The sequence below is a fragment of the Hemitrygon akajei genome, chromosome 10 (genome assembly GCF_048418815.1).
Source record: "Hemitrygon akajei chromosome 10, sHemAka1.3, whole genome shotgun sequence".
In the NCBI taxonomy this organism is placed as follows: Eukaryota; Metazoa; Chordata; class Chondrichthyes; order Myliobatiformes; family Dasyatidae; genus Hemitrygon; species Hemitrygon akajei.
The window spans coordinates 77,643,588-77,663,685 of record NC_133133.1 but is presented as its reverse complement, the minus strand read 5'-3'; the positions used below and the strand labels follow the sequence as shown (position 1 = coordinate 77,663,685).

At 46.0% G+C, this 20,098-nt stretch overlaps 1 protein-coding gene across 2 annotated transcripts in view; it reads left to right on the top strand.

The window, feature by feature from the left end:
• LOC140734500 (dedicator of cytokinesis protein 11-like) overlaps positions 1–20,098 on the top strand; it is a 290,063-nt gene that overhangs the window by 127,348 nt on the left and 142,617 nt on the right. For both annotated transcript variants that reach the window (XM_073058546.1, XM_073058547.1), the window contains exons 24-29: positions 1,352–1,467; positions 4,735–4,804; positions 7,012–7,137; positions 14,150–14,221; positions 14,380–14,526; positions 16,177–16,260. In XM_073058546.1, the coding sequence (XP_072914647.1) occupies positions 1,352–1,467; positions 4,735–4,804; positions 7,012–7,137; positions 14,150–14,221; positions 14,380–14,526; positions 16,177–16,260 (615 nt within the window). The remainder of the gene's footprint in view (positions 1–1,351; positions 1,468–4,734; positions 4,805–7,011; positions 7,138–14,149; positions 14,222–14,379; positions 14,527–16,176; positions 16,261–20,098) is intronic.

Below are 20,098 nucleotides of genomic sequence, written 5' to 3'. Positions count from 1 at the left end.
CTCATCAGATAAATTGCTCTCATCAAAGCTCCGTGCTTCCTCTTGGGGAAAGCTAATTGTAGTCAATTATAATCTTGTTGCAACAGTTCTTCGATTGTTCAGAGCTTACTAAACAATGTTACACACTGTCCCTTAACATAGTCTCCAGTAACACATCGATGGCTATGTTTGTCTGACTGCCCTGTCAGTCTGTGTCCTGCTACCTTTTCCAACTGAGATGGCCTCCCATGTCACGCTTATCATGATAGACAATTTTTAAAAAATTGACAGGCTCAATTAATTCCTCACTTATAGGTTAGTATATCTTTGGGCTCTGTATCTAATGAGCTATCACTTTCAAAGATTTGAAGTTTCTTAATATTTTCACTCATGATTTTCATCACATCTAATATTTTAGTCTTTTAACTACAGTATAAACTACAGTAGTTCATGAAAACAGATACAAAACATTAAAGTCAACATCATTCCTATGCCTTCTATTACCACACTTCTCTTATGTTTGGATCTTTAGAAGTTTATTTTTTGTATATCCTTTTATATTTTATTAGGTATGTTTATGTTTTCTTTGATTTTAGTCTCATTTTTCCCAGACACTCCCTTTGCCTTATGAATTTTATTTTTAATTTCACCTCTGAACTACTTATAATCCTTTTGGCATTTCCTAGCACTCAGCATCTGACAATAGTCTCCCTTATAAAATTATCCCACTTTATACAAACCTCGGTGTTTTGGTTAGAGTTTGAGGGAAGTTTGTTTTAGAGTGTAGGCTATGAGGGAAGTTTTGATGAATGGAATCTGAGGGGATTTTTGGAAGGGTTGGGGTTTGAATAGGTGGTTTGTAGCTGGATGGAAATTTGGGAAGAGTGGGGTTTTCTAGTTTTCTTTTGTCTCCCACTTTTCTGAAACTGGTCTCCTTTAGGTAATTTCTGGTTCTAAGTGGTCTTTCAACCTGGTGGAATTGTGCTGGGTTCACTTAAGAGTGTTTCACCGTAGTCTTTATCAAGATTGAGGGAAATGCCATGGAATGCTTCAATATGTAGTGTACACGTTCCCTGGAATCTGTAGGTGTTTAGGCTATTTATAGAGGTACTGATATAGAAACTTGCAGAATTTGTATCAATCATTATATTCATGTTTTTGCATATTACAACTTCTGTTTGTAAATGAGTTGTATTTAATATTTTAAAAAACAATTAGAAATAATCATCAAAGTGTACAAAAGAAGTATGGTGTTTTGTCCTTTGAATCTGTTCTGCTATTCTTTGAGATAATCACTGTTCCACCTGCATTAAAATGTATGGTTAAGTGCCACACACTTCCAAAGAATAAACATCAATCTGTTTCCTTCCAGTGTTTGCATGTAATGGATGTCAGTGTGATGATCAACTTCCTACCAACAATCTTAAACCAGCTGCTGCAGATCCTCACCAGGACCAGCCAGAGCGATGTGGCAGTGAATTCTGTCAGGTACAGTATATATACAGTGTGTGTGTGTGTGTGTGTGTGTGTGTGTTTGTGTGTGTTTGTGTGTGTTTGTGTGTGTGTGTGTGTGTGTGTGTGTATATATAGTTTTAAATATTCAGCCTCTCTTCCACCTCATCTTCTATTCCTCAACCCCTACTTCAAACAAAAATAAATTGTTAGTGGTACATGCATTTCTGAGTGCCTCTACACGTGTGTTTGAGTGAGTGTGTGTTTGTGTTAATGAGTGTGTATGGGTGTGTGAGGGTGAGTGTGTACGTATTGGTGTGTGAGAGTCGGTCAGAAGAGAGTAGCAAACCTTTTCCATGAATTTCACAGGAGTATGAAAAAGATGAACGCAGTGTGACTGAAGGCAATGCAAATGACGAAATCAAGTTTTTGCTCATGGATTTACATTCTAAATTGTACCTTAACTTGGTTGGAGATGTTCCAGAAGAAGATTCCCCAACCTTGATAGTTATGAGATGGTTAAATCTGAGGTTGAGCAAGTTGGCAGAATGAAGGCAGATCAGCATCTTGTAGGGATTAAGGGGATTGCAAAGAAGGAAAGTAAAATCGTGCAGACTTTTGAAAACAACAATGAGAATGTTCCAATCAAGGCACTGTCTAAACAGGAGTGATGCAGCTCAGCAAATACATGGACCCCAGGTGAATATAGTACAGTGCAATGTAGGTGTGGGTACCAATGGGAAGAATGATTAGAGGTACACGTGGAGATTAACCAAGAATAGTTTGGAGTAGTTAAATCTAGGAATTGAAGAAGGCTTGATCTGAGGTGAGTGGCGTCACAGATAAAGTCCACCCAACCATTGAGCACATCTACTTGAAACATTGCCATAGAAAAGTAACGTTCATCATCAAAGATCCTCACCATCGAGGCCATGCTCCTTTCTCGCTGCTGCCATCAGGTAGAAGTTAAAAGAGCCTCAGGATTCATCCCATCAGGTTCAAGAACAGTTTCTACCCCTCAACCATCAGGCCCTTAAATAAAAAAGGATAGCTACACTCATTTAAAGACACACTGGTTGATTGTTATTTAATGCTTGTTATTTATTGCTATTTATTTATATCTGCATTTGCACAAGTTTGCTGACTTTAGTTACTGTTCTATAGATTTGCTAAGTAAGTCTGCACAAAGAGGATCTCAGGGCTGTATGTCATAACAAGTATGTACTCTGATAATAAATGTTACTCTGAACTTTGATTATGTGATATTACAGAGTTAGGCATGGCACTGATGTAAACACAGGAATCAGAGCTAAATATGGACAAGGTTACAAACATTCGGAGTTTGGTTGCCTGGGGATGGTGGAGTTCGTGGTTGGGAAATAGTGTGAGGAAGACAGATAGAAAACGATGGATTTTGCCCTCAGTATTCAGCTGAAGGAAATTACTGGGTGTTCGACAAGCAGTTTGAGTATTTACAAATGGGCTGCTGATCAGCAAGGGCATGGAAAATGGCAGGGTTTCAGCGCATCACCAAGGCACACCCTAGAAATTGGAAGGGAACAGAAGTCCTTGGGAATACCAGAGGCAGTGGTGTAGCAAAGTTAGGAGAAACCAGTCCTGTTGATTTCCTGACCTTCATCAACAGGAATTCTGATCAGACCAGGTGATTCCAACCCCATCACATAACTGACAATGGAGAAGCACTGGGGGTGGGGTGGGGTGGGGTGGAAATGGTGTTGTCTATTTTTAAATAATGTGCAGCCATGAGCACAGTTGAATCACAAACTTTATTTAATGAGCATATTCATGGCCCCTCCTGATTTGCCCCTTGAACTGGTGGCTTATCAGGAGGCAGATTAGAGTCAATGATATTGGTGGGTTGGGAGTCACATAAAGGTCATACTGAGTAAAGATAGTATATTTCCTGACAAAGGGTTTTGACCCGAAACATTGACTGCTTCTTTCAACGGATGCTGCCCAACCTGCTGAGTTCATCCAGCTTTTTTGTACATCTTGATTTGACCACAGCATCTGCAGTGCACTTTGTGTTTTGTAAATTTCCTCCACTTGCCCCCCTCCCGACAGGCTTGGGCATGGCTTAGGGATGGGTTAGTGTACCCAACTCCATGTTGACCTCAGTCAGTAAGAGTCACATCACCACTTGAAGTTTATCTGGAGCTGCCATTTACATCCAAGAAGGAAGAAGATAAAGTTTAATAGTTATACAGCACCTGACACATTCTCAGGATGTCTAAGAGTGTAGTACAGGCCATGGGTAGCACAGTGGAGCAGATGTTGATCTACAGCTCCAGCAACCTGGATTCAATCCTGACCTCAGGTGCTCTCTGAGGTTTAGATGAATGTTGGCGAAATACAGCTAAGAAGAACTAGCTTAGATGGACATCTCGGTCAGCACAGACAGGCTGGGCTGAAAGGCCTGTTCCCCTCCAGCATGACACTATCTGTGTGAAGTCTGCATATTCTCACTGATGTTAGCTTGCCACTGTAAATTGCTCTGGAGGGTGAATGGTTGAGTGTCTGGGAATGTGGGGAGGATACAGTTGGATTAGTGTAAATGGTGGTTCAGTTTTGATGAAGGTTCACAAGGCCAAACAGCCTGTTTCTGTTTTGCGTGCAGATTCAGAGGGGCTAAGATGGCTGAGTCTCTAACTAATGTAATCTTCATAGTGTGAGCACTGTAGTCTTGTGTACCAGGCTAAATTCCACAAACACCAGCATAGTATTGAACGGAGAATCTATTTTTACTTGTGTTTGATAACTATTCCCTAAAACATGAAGGCTCCCTATTCTTTGAGACCTGTCATGGGATCTTTTAAATCCCCTTCTATGAGCTTCAGCTTAACATCTCCCTGAACGTAGCTCCTATAACAGAACTTTACTCCATCAGTGCCACAGTGGTTTCCCAGCTTGGGTCATAGGCTCCAGGTTTGGAGTGAATACCAATTTTTTTTTTGTCCACTTCCCCCCCCCCCACCACATAATTATAAAAACCACCAATGCTGATGCTTCCAACTGAGGTTTTATCTTGTTAGTGAGTTATTGTTAACACTTTTCTCTGTTCCACAGCGGTTGTGGTGGATTTGAAAGCTGGCCACTGGATTACTAGTCCACTGACTACATTGTCACATGGTGTTGAAAATTAAATCATTGACAAATCGATGTTCGTTCTGACTAGAGGACCAGCAACACTGAATGGGTTTAAATCCTACTCATTTATTGATACATGTTTTTGATTTACTTCTGCAGTGCATGAATACCTTGTTTACCTTACCTCTTTTTCAGGGTAATGATACACATTGTATCAAAGTGTCACGAGGAGGATCTGGACCACTTTCTGCGATCGTATATAAAGGTAGCTTACTTTACAAAAATGTAATGAGGTTGAAATTAGATTTCACTACATTATTGCTTCAAATAATCATAGATGGCGGGTTTACCTTTGACAATATCATCTATTCAATAGAAAAAACAAAGGCAAGGTATAGTTCAAGCACTGAGCATTTGGCGCCACATTGAGCAGCTGGTAGAGCCACTGCCTCGTAGTGCCAGAAACCTGGATTCGATCCTGACCCTGTGCTGGTCGCCCTTCATGCGTAGGTGAAAGGTAGAATTGTGGGGGGAGGGGAAGACAACAAAGCTAATTGAACTGGAAGATTATTGTAGGATCAGTGAAAAGGAGTGACTGATGGCCAGTGCGGACTCGGTGGGCACAAGGGCCTATTTCTATATCTCTCTACGTGTCTTCATTGATCATCAGGTGGTGATGTGCTTTAAACATTTAAAATATAAGGGGATGGTGCAGAATCTGATATTTCCTTGATCTGTTGGGTGTGAAGTTTCAAACGTTGATTGGATTTGACAGCAGAATCTGACAGTCAAGGAGGAGACTCCTAACCTATGGATTGGAACCTGGCACAACAAGCAATCTGCTAGGGTGATGCAGCATCTCTGGGGGAGAAAGAACCTTCCCTTTCCACAGGCTCAACACCCTAAGAATTGAGAACAAGGGAACAGGAGCTTAATCATTTGTTGAGGCAATAGGGTAACTACTACAGTACACAATCCTCTGCTTATGTTAGAGAAATTGGAACTAGCTTGGATGGCCACCATGGTTGGCATGGACTGGATGGGCCAAAGGGTATGTATCCATGCTGTATTGCTCTATGACTCTGCACTTTCAAAACTGGTACTAATGGATTTAAATTGAAAATGAGCGCCGAGGTGCAGGTCAAGGAGCATCTAATTGTGTGGCACATCATGTTGGAGGTGTTGAATGACTACTTCCTGCTTCAAATTGAGTGAAAGTGGATGTGGGAAGAACCACCTGAAGTTCTCCTTTTCTTAAACGGTTAATGTTTCTGCCAGCTCTTCATTGTGCAGACCTCCATGAGCATTTGGGGCAGCACCGTAGTGTAGTGGTTAGCACAATGCTTTATGGTACTGGCGACCTGGGGTCAACTCCCGCCACTGCCTGTTTGTACGTTTTCTACAGGTGCTCTGGTTTCCTCCCACATTCCAAAGATGTACCATTTGGTAGGTCATTGTAAATTATTCCATGATTAGGCCAGGGCTAAACTGGCAGTGCCTACTCTGTGCTGTATGTCAATAAAAAAAATTAGTGTGACAGTGTGTTGGAATATGATTTTGCTAGCAGAAATCTCTCTATGCTGCCTAGATGAGTGTTGCCTGTGAGTACATAGACCCTTTGGGAACATCTACCCTTTGTTGAGTTAATGGTTTGATCGGTCTAAAACCACTGGTAGTTGAAGCTGACAGGGTGATAACTGTCAGTGATGGGTCTCCAGGATTAAGTTCTATGCAGTAGGTCAGTTGCTGCTGTCTCGGTGATATCCCAATCACCCTGAAGTTGCTATAAGTTACTGTTTCTTTTAGTCAATTTGCAATATTGTTCATGACTGCATCTTATGGCAAATTGCTGTATGGCCATGAGGGACATTTGAACCACAGGCACCACTGCCTTTTGGCCATGAAATTGTGGATGTCTAATTGGCTTAAGGTGCAGAGTTGCTTCAGGATGTGTCTGGTTGGTAGCCAACAAGGTTGTGCTTGAAATTCCAGAGCTGTGCTGAAGCCCGTGCACTGCTGATTGGAAGGGGCCTTTTCTCCAGTGAAAGTCTTGATGTGATTGTTCTCTGTCCACCCTGGTATGCATACTCGAAGAGGTTAAATCTTCACTAAAAGTACACAGGAACTTAAAGTGACAGTTCACCCTATGGTGTTAGCTCTGGGCAATGAATATGATAAAGTTTATCATTGTGATGCAGTATGAAGATGTTTTAAATTTATCCATGACCTTTTACGCCTCCAGACTCAAACAAAATCAAATAAAAATATCTAGACACAAGTAAGGGGAGAGCTAAAGTCAGTGAAGAATCTTAGTTCATTTCCCTCTGTAAATATAGCCTGAATTGCTGATCTCCTCCAACATTTTGAGTATGTTGCTCAAATTAAAGTACGGCAGGTTTAGTAAGTAGAAACTTGTGACAGAGAGTGATGCAGAGGCAGCTAAATCTTTTACTGATCTTGTTACTTCTTTAGTATGTTTTCAGAACGAACCAGTATGTGACCTTGGAAAACAAGACAACACATGAAGAGCTGGCTAAGTCCATCATCATTATCCTGAAACAGTCCGCAGACTTTTTCACAATCAACAAGCTGTTGAAGGTTGGTGCTTCCTCTCTTTTAGAGATAATGGCGATTGCATACACCCCCTCAATCCCAAACAAAAATTAATGATAGAAGCAATTAACAATTTTCTCTTTGCTTAATGTATCCACTGTAGTGTTATCTGTTCATTGAGGGTCATTATGCTGCTAAGCGTCTGGTTCAGACTGCATTTCTCTGCAGAAGTACATGAATGCACAATTGCAATGAAAAATTTACATAGTTCCTACCAAGACACATAGGATCATGCATATAACTCGAATTCAGAAGAAAAAGATAAATATAAATATGATTTTTGCAAGAAAGAATACAATTAAGACAAAAAATCAAAGTCAATTTCGAAGTCTTCCACAGACAATCAAACATTTGGTGGGGTAGCTACCCCTGTACCTACTGTTTCAGGCCTCTCCTGTTCACATGTACTTTTCAAAGGATACAGCCCTAAACGGATTTAGACGTCATCTTAACGAGACTTTGTCTTTTATCGGCATGTTATGCTTTGCCAGTGCCCCAGACAGCTGTAGGCACGCAGCAGGCTCAGTGTCCCAGTGCTGATGGCTGAGTGCCTGTTGGGCACGACATGGTAGTGTAGTGGTTAGCACAATGGTTTACAGTACCAGCAACCCTGGTTCAATTGCTGCCACTGCCGGCAAGTAGTTTGTACGTTCTGTGACTGTGACTGTGTGGTTTTCCTCTGGGTGCTCCAGTTTCTTCCCGCAGTCTACCAGGTGGTTGGTAGGCTAATTGGTCATTATAAATTGTCCTGTAATGAGGCTGGGGTTAAATCAGGGGATTGAAGGGCTATTCTGTGCTGTATCTCAATAAACAAATAAAATCAATAAAAGTAACGGCCAGGACAGAAACCTCACTGGCAATACTCTGGAAGGTAATGTTCACAAACAAGATCTTGTGGTATTCCTGTGATGAAAGTGAGGGAATGACACATTTACAGCTATAAATTGTCTTTTGTAGCAAGGAATCATGCCTAAAATAAAGATACTATTGCACTGGAGGAAATGTGGCTAGAAATTTTTTTAAAAACTTGGCTCGGGATAAAGCAGTGCAGTAGTAAAAAGATATAAACGTTCGTAGTAATGATACTGTGGGGTTAAATGTTATCCTGTATATTCATAGTCCCTCTTCATGAATATATACAGTACTCTGTCGGAAGATTTATATCTGGCTGTACGACCAGATGAGGCCCCAGTTTCAAGCTATATCATGTTTGGCCCATATGACAGTGTACCAGTCTCACCGTCCTGGATACAGTATGTGTAAGCCTGAATTACGTGCTGATGTGTAAGCCAGGATCATGTGCTCATGTGACTGGTGGGAAATGGGAACTTATGATCTCTAAATCTGAAGCAACAGTGCTATCACTGGACCAGGACTGATATGAATCAATGTCTTGACACTCTCTCAGCTTACTGGGCATGGCTAGGATTGTTCAAAAGTCTGTGTGAGCCCTTGTGAATTTGATTTGATGAGTTGCTTGTCTCGTTTGTTTTCCATGTCCTCATTTTCCTTTTGCAGCTTTTTTAAGTAAAAAGAAGCTGGTCAATTTAAAATAAAGGGCAACCATCAAGTGATAGTGAATCTGAAACTTTGTAATTATGGGTTGGCCTATGATAATGTCTTGAGAATATTTATAGTTGTTGCTGGTTTATCCCTCTGAATCAGAGCTAGTTCCAAAGATAGGTGTTTCTTTTCAGCAAATTGTGGTGACCCACTTTCTGCGCAGGTGAACCGGCTCACAATTAGCCAGTGCGCGGGGGGAGACTTTGGTAATGCACCTCTGACGTCATTTCCGCCAGAGAGGGCGGGTGCTAGGAATTAAATGCCAGCGCTGCGAAGTTTGAATAAACTAGTCTCCAAACAACTTACCGACTGCATGTCGTTAGTTCAGCGCTGTGTGTAGCACATCGCTACATTGGTGACCCCGACAGTCCAAACGGGATTTGGACCAAAGATGACTGGCTCTTCATCTGTTCACGCAGTTTCGCTAAAACTGCCGACTTTCTGGACGCTGCGACCACGCGTGTGGTTTAGCCAAGCAGAAGCCCAGTTCCAGATTCGGTAGATATCTTCTGATTCCACGCGTTACTACCACGTGGTGAGCGCCCTTGACCAGGAGACGGCCGCCCAGGTTGCGGATTTCATACAGTCGCCCCAGAAGAAGGCAAATATGAAGCATTCAAAGCGCTGCTCATTGGGACCTTTGGCCTCTCACGGCGTGAGCGAGGTGCCCGCCTGCTTCACCTGGACGTTTTGGGAGACAGACTGCCGTCAGCATTGATGAACGAGATGCTGGCCCTGGCTGACGGACTCAAGCCCTGCCTCATGCTCAAGCAAGCGTTCCTAGAACAACTGCCAGAGGACATACATCTGCTGCTGGCCGACGCAGATTTCAGCGACCCCCGGAAGATGGCGGCCCAGGCAGACGTGCTGTGGAAAGCCAAGAGGGAGAGTGCGGCATCCGTCGGTCAGATTACCAGGCCACGCGCCCAACAGCAGACCAAACCAGGCCCGGCAGGGGGGCGCACACAACACAGAGGCAGGAGTGAGGAGGCCAGTGAACAGTGGTGTTTCTACCACCAGCGGTGGGGCACAAAAGCCCGCCGTTGTCGCCCGCCCTGCAAGGGCCAGGACCGGGGCCAGGACCAGCTGCCGCTAATGACTATAGCGGCTGGCCACCAGGACAGCCTCTTGTACGTCTGGGACAAACAGTCGGGACGCCGCTTCTTGGTCAACACCAGAGTGGAGATCAGAGTCTTGCCCCCGATGGGGTACGACACCCGCAACAGGAAGCCAGGACCCACCCTGAGGGCCGCAAACGGCAGAACGATACGGACCTACGGCACCCGCACAGTGCAGCTGCAGTTCGGCGCCAGCCGGTTCACATGGGACTTCACACTGGCCGCAGTGGCCCAACCACTTCTGGGGGCGGACTTCTTGCAAGCTCACAGCCTGCTGGTCGATTTGCAAGGGAAAAGACTGGTACATGCCGAGACTTTCCAGACGGTTTCTCTGGGTGAAGCCAAGTTGCCGGCCCCACACCTGGACTCCATCACGCTGTCGGACAATGAATTCACTAGAATCCTGGTGGACTTCCCATTGATTCTGGCATCGCAGTTCACGGCAGTCATGCCCAGACACGGGGTACAGCACCACGTCCCGACCAAGGGACCACCCCTCCACACCCGCGCACGAATGCTCCCCCCAGAAAAGCTCCGTCTAGCGAAAGAGGAGTTCAATTGGATGGAGGAATTGGGCATTGTACGGAGGTCCAACAGCCCATGAGCCTCCCCCCGCACATGATGCCCAAAGCAGCCGGGGGTTGGAGACCATGCGGCGACTACCGCAGACTGAACGTGGCTACCACTCCAGACTGCTACCTCGTGCCCCACATACAGGACTTTGCAGCAAACCTGCACGGGGCAAGAATCTTTTCCAAAGTAGACCTCGTCCGGAGATACCATCAAATCCTGGTGCACCCTGAAGACATCCCCAAAACAGCACTCATCACCCCGTTCAGCCTGTTCGAGTTCCTCCGAATGCCGTTCGGCCTGAAGAATGCTGCACAGACATTCCAGCGGCTAATGGATGCGGTGGGACGCGACCTGGACTTTGCGTTCATCTATTTGGACAACATCCTTATAGCCAGCAGTTGCCGTCAGGAGCATCTGTCCCACCTCTGCCAGCTCTACTCCCGCCTGACTGATTTCGGCCTCACGATCAACCCGGCTAAATGCCAGTTCGGTCTCGATACCATCGACTTCCTGTGCCACAGAATTAACAAAGACGGGGCAACACCTCTGCCCGCCAAGGTAGACGCGATCCGCCACTTGGCCCAGCCCAACACAGTTAAAGGCCTGCAGGAGTTCATTGGTATGGTGAACTTCTACCACCGTTTCCTCCCCTCAGCAGCCCGTATCATGTGCCCTTTGTACACCCTGATGTTGGGTAAAGGCAAGGACATTACTTGGGACGAGGAGGCCGCGGCCGCTTTCGTTAAAGCCCAGGAAGCCTTGGCAGATGCTGCGATGTTGATGCACTCCAGAACGGACGTTCCGACTGCCCTCACAGTGGACGCATCCGACACAGCGGTCGGTGGGGTGCAGGAGCAGCTCATCGAGTGGTGCTGGCAACCCCTGGCGTTCTTCAGCAAGCACCTACGACCACCCGAACTCAAGTACAGTGCTTTTGACTGGGAGCTGTTGGCACTGTATCTGGCAATCTGACATTTCAGGTACTTCTTAGAAGGCAAGCCGTTCACCGTGTTCACGGACCACAAACCGTTAACCTTCGCGTTCACGAAGGTGTCCGATCCCTGGTTGGCTCGCCAGCAGCAACATCTGTCCTACATCTCCGAGTACACGACAGACATCCAGCATGTCTCGGGAAAGGACAATGTCATGGCGGACGCAGTCTCCAGACCAGCTGTCCAGGCCCTGTCTCTGGGGGTGGACTATGAAGCACTGGCGGAGGCGCAGCAGGCAGACGACGAGATGCCCAGCTACAGGACCGCAGTCTCGGGTTTGCAGCTGCAGGACTTTCTCGTAGGCCCAGGTGAGAGGACCCTCCTGTGTAACGTGACTACCGGCCAACCTCGCCTCATCGTCTCGGCAGCCTGGAGGCGGCAAGTTTTCGACTCCATACATGGTTTGGCGCACCCATCTATCAGGACAACCATCCAGCTGGTTTCCAGCAAGTTTGCGTGGCACGGACTTCGCAAGCAGGTCAGTGAATGGGCCAGAATGTGCGCGCAGTGCCAAACAGCCAAGGTGCAGCGGCACACTAAAGCCCTGCCGCAGCAGTTCGAACCCACCCACCGGAGGTTCGACCACATTCATGTGGATATCGTGGGCCCCCTACCAGTGTCCCGAGGAGCGCGGTACCTCCTAACTAAAGTAGACCAGTTCACGAGGTGGCCAGAGGCGGTCCCGCTCACTGACACATCTGCCGATTCCTGCGCCCGAGCACTGATTGCAACCTGGGTAGCACGCTTCGGGGTACCGGCCCACATTACCTCCGACAGAGGCACTCAGTTCACCTCCAGCCTGTTGGGAACGCAGCTACACCACACGACTGCCTACCACCCACAGTCGAATCGACTGGTGGAACGCTTCCACCGTCACTTGAAGTCGGCTCTCATGGCCTGCCTGAGAGGACCTAACTGGGTGGACGAGCTTCCCTGGGTCTTGCTTGGAATTCGTACAGCGCCCAAGGAGGATCTGCACGCTTCGTCGGCCAAGTTGGTGTACGGCATGCCCCTGGCTGTCCCGGGAGAGTTCATACCAGCCCCAAGGGGGCAAGAGGAAGAACCCGCAGCAGTCCTGGACAGACTACGCGAGAGGCTCGGAAACCTGGCCCCCGTACCAACTTCACAGCATGGACGGACCCCGAGCCATGTACCCAAAGACCTGCAGAACTGTAAGTTTGTGTTTGTACGAAGGGGCGGACACCGGGCACCGCTACAGCAGCCGTACGAGGGGCCATTCAAGGCGATCAACAACAACGGGTCCACGTACGTTCTGGACATTGGGGGGAGAGAGGAGGTTTTCACGGTGGACAGACTCAAACCAGCCCATGTGGACTTGGCGCAGCCGGTCGAGGTTCAGGCACCGCGGCGCAGAGGCAGGCCTCCCAAACAGAGGCTGATCCAGACTGTGGACATTGGGGGGTGTATCGCCGGTTCTGGGGGGGGTTATGTGGTGACCCACTTTCTGCGCAGGCGAACCGGCTCACAAATAGCCAGCGCGTGGTGGGGAGACTTTGGTAATGCACCTCTGACGTCATTTCCGCCTGGAGAGGGCGGGCACTAGGGATTAAATGCTAGTGCCGCGAAGTTTGAATAAACTAGTTTCCAAACGACTTACTGACTGTGTTTCATTATTTCAGCGCTGTGTGTAGCACATTGCTACAATATCTTAGCTATCGGTGAAGTTGGTGATGCTGTAAGACTCCATATGTCCTTAGTGCTAAGCTCTCAACTGATTTATTTCACCCCAGTGGATGAGAATTTATTTGAGTGTTTGGAGCGCAAGAGTTCGTCTCATGCCTTGTGCTTGCCTGTCTATTGTGTCCCAATTCCTGATTCCATTGCAGAGGCTGGATACTGAGAGAAGCCTTGACCACACAGAAAAACCTGACTTGACCTGTTAGTCACAGGAAGGGCGTAAGAGAGACTAGGCTATTCAGTCCCCCGCCTCTATCGATTCAGTCCCCTATCTCAGTCTCATTTTATACAAATGTAAGGAATAAGAGCAGATTATGTTCAATCTAGCATGACTGGAGCCAAAGAGTTAACACAGCTTCTGACTCAGAACTATTCACAGAAACACGGGAGAAATCTGCAACAAGGTGTGTTGATCCAAATCTGAGGAATAGATAAGATTAGATTAAACTTTATTTATCCCGAAGGAAATTATTGTTGCAAGGTTGCTCAGTCAGAAATATATACTTTAAAATACAAAATGTAAGCATTGAGGTATAAAAAGTAATAGTGCAAAGTACAGATGTGCAATGAAACCTTATACTGAAAGAGGAGGAGTTGTAGAGTCTGATAGCCACAGGGAGGAAGGATCGGCTGTGGCGTTCAGTGGTGCTCCTTGATGGAATCAGTCTGTTACCATCTGTTATCCTCTGTTTGTCCAGTTTTCATGGAGGGGGTGAGGGGGATTGTCCATAATGCTCCATAGCTTCTGCAGCATCCTCCACTCAGACACAACCACCAGGGAATCCAGTTCCACAACCAGCCTTCCTGATGAGCTTATCGATCTTCCTTCATCAGCTGCCCTCACCCTGCTGCCCCAGCAGACTGCAACGTAGAATTGAATACTGGCCACCATGCAGTCATGGAACGTGTGCAGCATCGTACTGCAAATGTTGAATATCTGTTTATGCTCAAAATATTATCCAGGCCCAGAAAAGGCCACCCAAATATAATGTTTGAAGCAAATGTGCAATGAAGGAGGGTACTTTGCTGAGCAAATCTTATTTAATCTTCCAGCATTCGTGGTTTTTCTTTGACCTGTTGATAAAGTCAATGATCCTGTACTTGATTGAGAAGAATAAAATGAAGGTAAGCTGGATCTGTTTATTCAGCAGGTAATAAGGGATTGCTCAATGTCATTGAATATAGAACTATTTTGATCTTTCCTTATCTGTTTTCTCATTGCAATATGTGATTAACTGCACTTCTTACTTGTTTTGGTCTTATTTCTAACTCTGTGTTTCCAGCTTCCCAGAACGCAGAGATTCCCGGTCTGTTATCATCACACTGTGCAGTCACTGCTCCTTGCAATTGTTCCCCATGTTAATTTGAGATATGGGGAAATTCCAAAAGAATCCAGGAATATAAACATCAGCTGGGCTCATTTTATGAAGGTCAGTAGAAGAGAAACTCTTTGTACTGTAGCTGATTTTGTTTGAATCTCAGTCGTGAGTTGCTTTGAGAATGTCTGTCAGGGCATCGTCTCTCACTCTCTGTGTGTGATGATTGAGTACTGCTGAGCTTATCCCAGCATTTGCTATTCGCTTGTGTTTTATGTTGCTCACTTTTAAATCCTGGAACTCCCTCCCTATGACGATTGTGGGTATACTCACACCCCAAGGAGTGCAGCAGTTCAACAAGACAGCTCACAACCAACCACCTTCTCAATGGAAACTGGATATAGGTAAAGAATTCCCAACACAAGCATCTTCCCTCTTCTTTCTCAATCCCAATGAAGGCTCTCAGCCCGAAACATCGACTATCTGTTCGTCTCCGTGGATGCTGCCTGACCTGCTGAGTTCCTGCAGCATTTTGCATGTGTTGTCGTGGGTAATGAACTATTTTCTCAGCCTGTGAACACATCCTTCTTAAGTGAATAAAAACTGATACTTGTGGGCGTGAGACCATTCTGCTCAACTCTACTGCTTTCCACACTCTGTCCTACACCTGTGCATTCATTGTTCCAGCAAACTGCTTGCTTGAATAATTTTTGTATCCACCCTTGCTCCTAAATATTCATTTTGTGTCAATTGCTACATGTACTTAAATTCACTAACATCACTCCTGTTAGTTTGACATATAATGGAACAGGCCCAGGAGCAGATACGATCCTCAAGAATGTTGCACATTTCAAAAAAATCAACCTCCTTACATCACTCAATATACGTGGCTATTTTTGATTTAAAACTTTACCTTGTTATTGACAGTGGAAATGGAGGACAGGTTCCCTGGCTGGATGTAAAGTTGGAGATAGACTATCATGTGATGAAACCTCCCAATATCTTCCAATCAGAGTTAGTGACCTTGCCCAACCCTTGAGGTCAGGATAACGACCTGCCCAGAAGTGGCTCAATACCAGATCAGATATTCAATCTCTTCCTGAGAACAGAGTGATGAAGACATGCTTTAACTTCAGTGATCGTGTAAATACCCATTTCTCGTGCAGTTACATTCAGAGATTTGAAGGTGCTCAGAGGATCTCTCAGAAGGCCAAGGTCAGCTGTCGCATGTCTTTGTCAGAGAATCTGGGCGTTGTAGACAAGGCCAGCATATGTTGTCCATCTCTAGATGCCCCTTGAGAAGGTGTAGGGAGCTGCTCTGTGACATTACTATTTTGGTGAAGGCATTCCAACACTGCAGATGGGCAGGGAGTTGAAAGATTTCGTCTCAGCAAGAATGAGGAACTAGGAATGTGTTTCCAGCTGGCGCTGTGGTGGAGAAGCCACAGGGGCTTCACACTTTAGTCCAAACTAACAGGAGTGATGACAGGGAGTTTGGGTACATGGAGCGATTGGCACGAAATTAAACTTTGTCATTCCTGGAGGTAGATGACACACATGCTGACAAAATAGCCTGGAATAAATAAGGTGTATTTAGTAGATAGTGCGCCCTGGAAGCCACTGTGCATTGATGGTGGAGAAAATCAATGTTGAGGGTGGTGGATGGGCTGCCAGTCAAGTGGGCTACTTTGTCCCAGATAGTGTATGTCACATGGTGAGCATCTAATCTCATAACTTAATAATTCACTCATTGCTCATTCACAGCGGAGTTTGACACTGATGGACAGAGGGTTTATCTTCAACCTAATAACTGACTACATCAGCTGCTTCCCTCCCAAGGATCCAAAGGTGAGATTTGCTCTTTATTTGACGGCATGGTCTGGTACTGCTGTCTTTGTCTGCTGGTCTCAGGAATTATTTATTTTGCATAATGGCTTCTAATTTGTTGGCTGGTGTGTCAATGGAAGGAAGCAGAGTAGGTAGATTGTAATGTCAGCTGTTCACATTGCAGCATAGAGCCACATGTAATGCCCCCTTATACCTCATATAGTGAACATGTATTCAACAATAGGAAGGACAACTCCTCCCATTTACTAACGCAATTCCAATGGATCACCAACTACTTGTGGGTTAGTGGCTGATTGAATTTCACAGTCTGCCAGTGTATCTGTACACTTGCTTTATTTGCTCACCTTGCCTGTTAGGGTTGTTGAAGTCTCCAAGGGAGACTCTCGGGAGAGACACCAAGGGACCTTCTCCTGAATTTGGAGAGTGAGTAGACTTTCTCCTGGGATTCAAGATGTCTCCAAGAGTGAGCAGAGCAGAACAGTCTGTGGAAGGGTTGGCCTTCAGCAGCCCCTGTAAAGTTAGCTAATATCTGACCTTGGGGAAGTGTTGCCCAAGATACTGGTCAGTTTGTAGAAGATCCATGGAAGTAGACAGCTGCCTTGCCCACAGCTTCACTATCCCAGAGAACTGCTTTGCTGGGTGCCCCCGTGTCCTGGAAAAATTTGCAACATACTGCCCTTTATTGCAGGAGAGATTTATCCTCAGTTGATGGAGCACAGAGCACTGCAGTGCTTCACTGACAGGGAACAACCAGGGGTCAGCTGGTGATATGGAGAAACCAACAAGAGTCCCTCTCCCTCAGTGCTCTGCGTGAGTGTAACCACTGGTGACACACCTTGCATCCAGTATCCTGCCAGCCATCACAGTCGCTCAGTCTGCAGCTCATGGCTACAGCTTTCTGTGTTTTGAGTCACAAAGGGGCAAAGGATGGCCACTGTGGGTAGCTTGCAGTAATTCCCCTGTTATCACACAGCAGGCTAGGGCACAGGAAGGATGCTAGAGCAGGAGTAGGCCATTCAGCCCTTCAGTCCTATTCTGCCAGTCAACAACGTCATGGCTGATCTAACATCTCAGCACCATTCTCTCCAAATCCCTTGATTCACTTAACATTCAGAAATTAATCGATTTGAATGAAATCTGCACAGCCCAAGGGCAGTGATTTCCAAAGATTTACCCCTGTCTGAGCCAAGAAATGTCTTTCTGTCTTAGTCATAATTGGCTGACCCCTTATTTTCAGAATCTGATCCTTGAATTTAGATTGCTCCACCAGGGAAAAACATTCCCCTTGCAACAAGCCTTTCAGTATTTGGATAAGATCATCCCTTATTCCGCTGATCTCTGAGGTATGCAGCCCTCCTCGGTTCCACTGTGCAATTAGTATTTGGATTCGGATTTATTTATTTATACATTTGAAACAAACAGTGAACTGCGTTGTTTGCATGTTCAACCAACACAAACTACCAATGTAATGGGGACAGCTTTCAAATGTCACCACACCTTCCAGCACCAACACAGCATGCCCACGATGCTCGGCACAACAACACAGAACACAACAAGCAACGAGACAGCAACAGCAAAACAAGCCCAGTCCCTCCTGATGCATATACATAGCCCTCCAAACCCAGGACAGGCTTCCTTCGTCCTCCAGCAGACTCGTAGATTCACAGACCTTAGGCTTCAACTTCCCCAACGGATCCACAGAGACTTGCAGGCCCAGGCTTCCACAGACCTTCTGAGCAACCTTTGTACTCCGATCTTTGGTCTTTGACCATTGGGCTTGATGATGATGAATGAGGACCCCCAACACCAGTAGGCCTCATACTCTAGACTTGCCGAAGAGAGGTCCTGGAACACTAAGCATTGAACTCCAGACTTGCTGATTCTTAAACCTATGGGGTCATGGGTTTTGTGCCTCTTGCCTGTACAGAACTCTGGTCCCAGAACCCCCCAATGACAACTCAGTGCCCCGGGGGTGGGGGGGGGGGGGGGTGTCAGTCACCAACTGTCGTCCTCACTGGTCTGGCACAACCTCAGAATAGAGGTATATCCATTTAAAACAGAAATGAGGAGGAATTTCTTTAGCCAGTGGGTATTAAATCTGTGGAATTCATTGCCACAGATAGCTGTGGAAGCCAAGTCTCTGAGTATATTTTGTTACACCTGTGCCCAACTCTGAGGGGCCGAAGGGTACAAACTAGCCCCCTCCTTTTTGAGAATCGCAAGATTGCTATTAATTTAGGTCAGGAGACCCAGGAAATGAGAGAGAGACACAGAATCCACAGGAGGTTTGGAATGTCCTGGCCCTCAGCAATTTCAAAGCCACGGGAACCGGCCATTGTCTCTTGGAGACGGAATTGTGTATTGAGCGCTGTGCTATTCATCGATGCCCTCAAGGAATGAGCAACGTGGGCTGGTTGGGGGGATGGCATCCTCCCCAACCTGATTGACATCTGAGACCCCATGAGTAAGGATAAAAGAAGGTCTGGGGAACAAACCCTTTTAGACACACCAGGAGAAACGATAGAAATCCCGTGACAGCGTTTAATAGCGAAAGCTGGTGGAAAGCCCACGTGCGTCCTTTTCCATTTGCCTCAGAATTGGTGGGACTGACCACGGAAGACGGCTTAGCTAAAAGGAAAAGGACACCGATGACATTTCGAAGGATCGACATCATAGAAAGGAAAACGGGCAAGTTCTAAACCCCGTCTCTCTCTCCAGCCAAAAGCTGCAGCCTAAATGAACTTGAGTGACTTTTATATTTCCATCGGACAATACATTATCCCCTAGACAACGATAGAGCTATTTCTTATTGATTATTATTATACCCGCACTTTTAGATTTAGTATTGATGACGTATATTATCTGTATGTTTGCATTGATATTATTTTTGTGTATTTTTATCAATAAATACTGTTAAAAATAGTACCATCAGACTTCAACGGACCTCTCTATCTTTGCTGGTAAGTGACCCAGTTACGGGGTACGTAACAATTTAAAGCAGAGGCTGACAAGTTATTGATTATTCAAGGTAACAAAGGATTGTGGGGAGAAGGCAGGAGAATGGAGTTGAAAAGGATGATTTTAAATCAGCCATGATGGAATGGTGGAGCAGACCTGATGAGCTGAGTAGTGTAATTCTGCTCTTATATCTCATAGTCTTGTGGTCTGCTGGCCTAACGTCCACCCATGGATCTCCCTCATCTGCATTGCTGGCCTTTGAATTCACAGTGGACGACTGGACTCCAGCCTATATCCCTGTTCCTAAACCCTTACCTGACCCCTTACTCCTCACTCGGTCCCTCCTTCCTCCCACCGTCCCACCTGGAGGCCCTAAAGCCAACACAAGCTAAGTATTCCAAGTCAGATGCCAACTACTGATTCTAGTTTGTGCTTAACCCCCATGTGGTTCCAGGAGGCCTGGAGATGCTTGTCAACATTGGAGCATGAGTTTTCCTGACCTACAGTGTTTTGGAGGTGGAGTTCAGGCAGATGTGGGAGACCAGACAGCACTATCTCCACGTGAAAGGCTGATGGACAATAGGGACTGAGCTGGTGTAGAGGTAGTGGTGGGAAAACTGGTGTATTCCCCTGTAGGGGGCAGCAGTTTTTTAGTAATCAGTACACCCCCTATTAAGATGGCACCTCACCCATCCTCAATATAACTGTCTGCAGTTGTTACAGGCAAAGTTGGCATCCATAGGGTATCTCCACTTGCCTTAAAGGTACATTAAAGTGTATTGAGGATACCCTCTTATGCTCTGGGCCAATTCTAGGGTTTTTAATCAGTGGTCAGGCAGAAGCTACTGAACGTGCTCAAGTTCTGGTAGTGTGACACTAA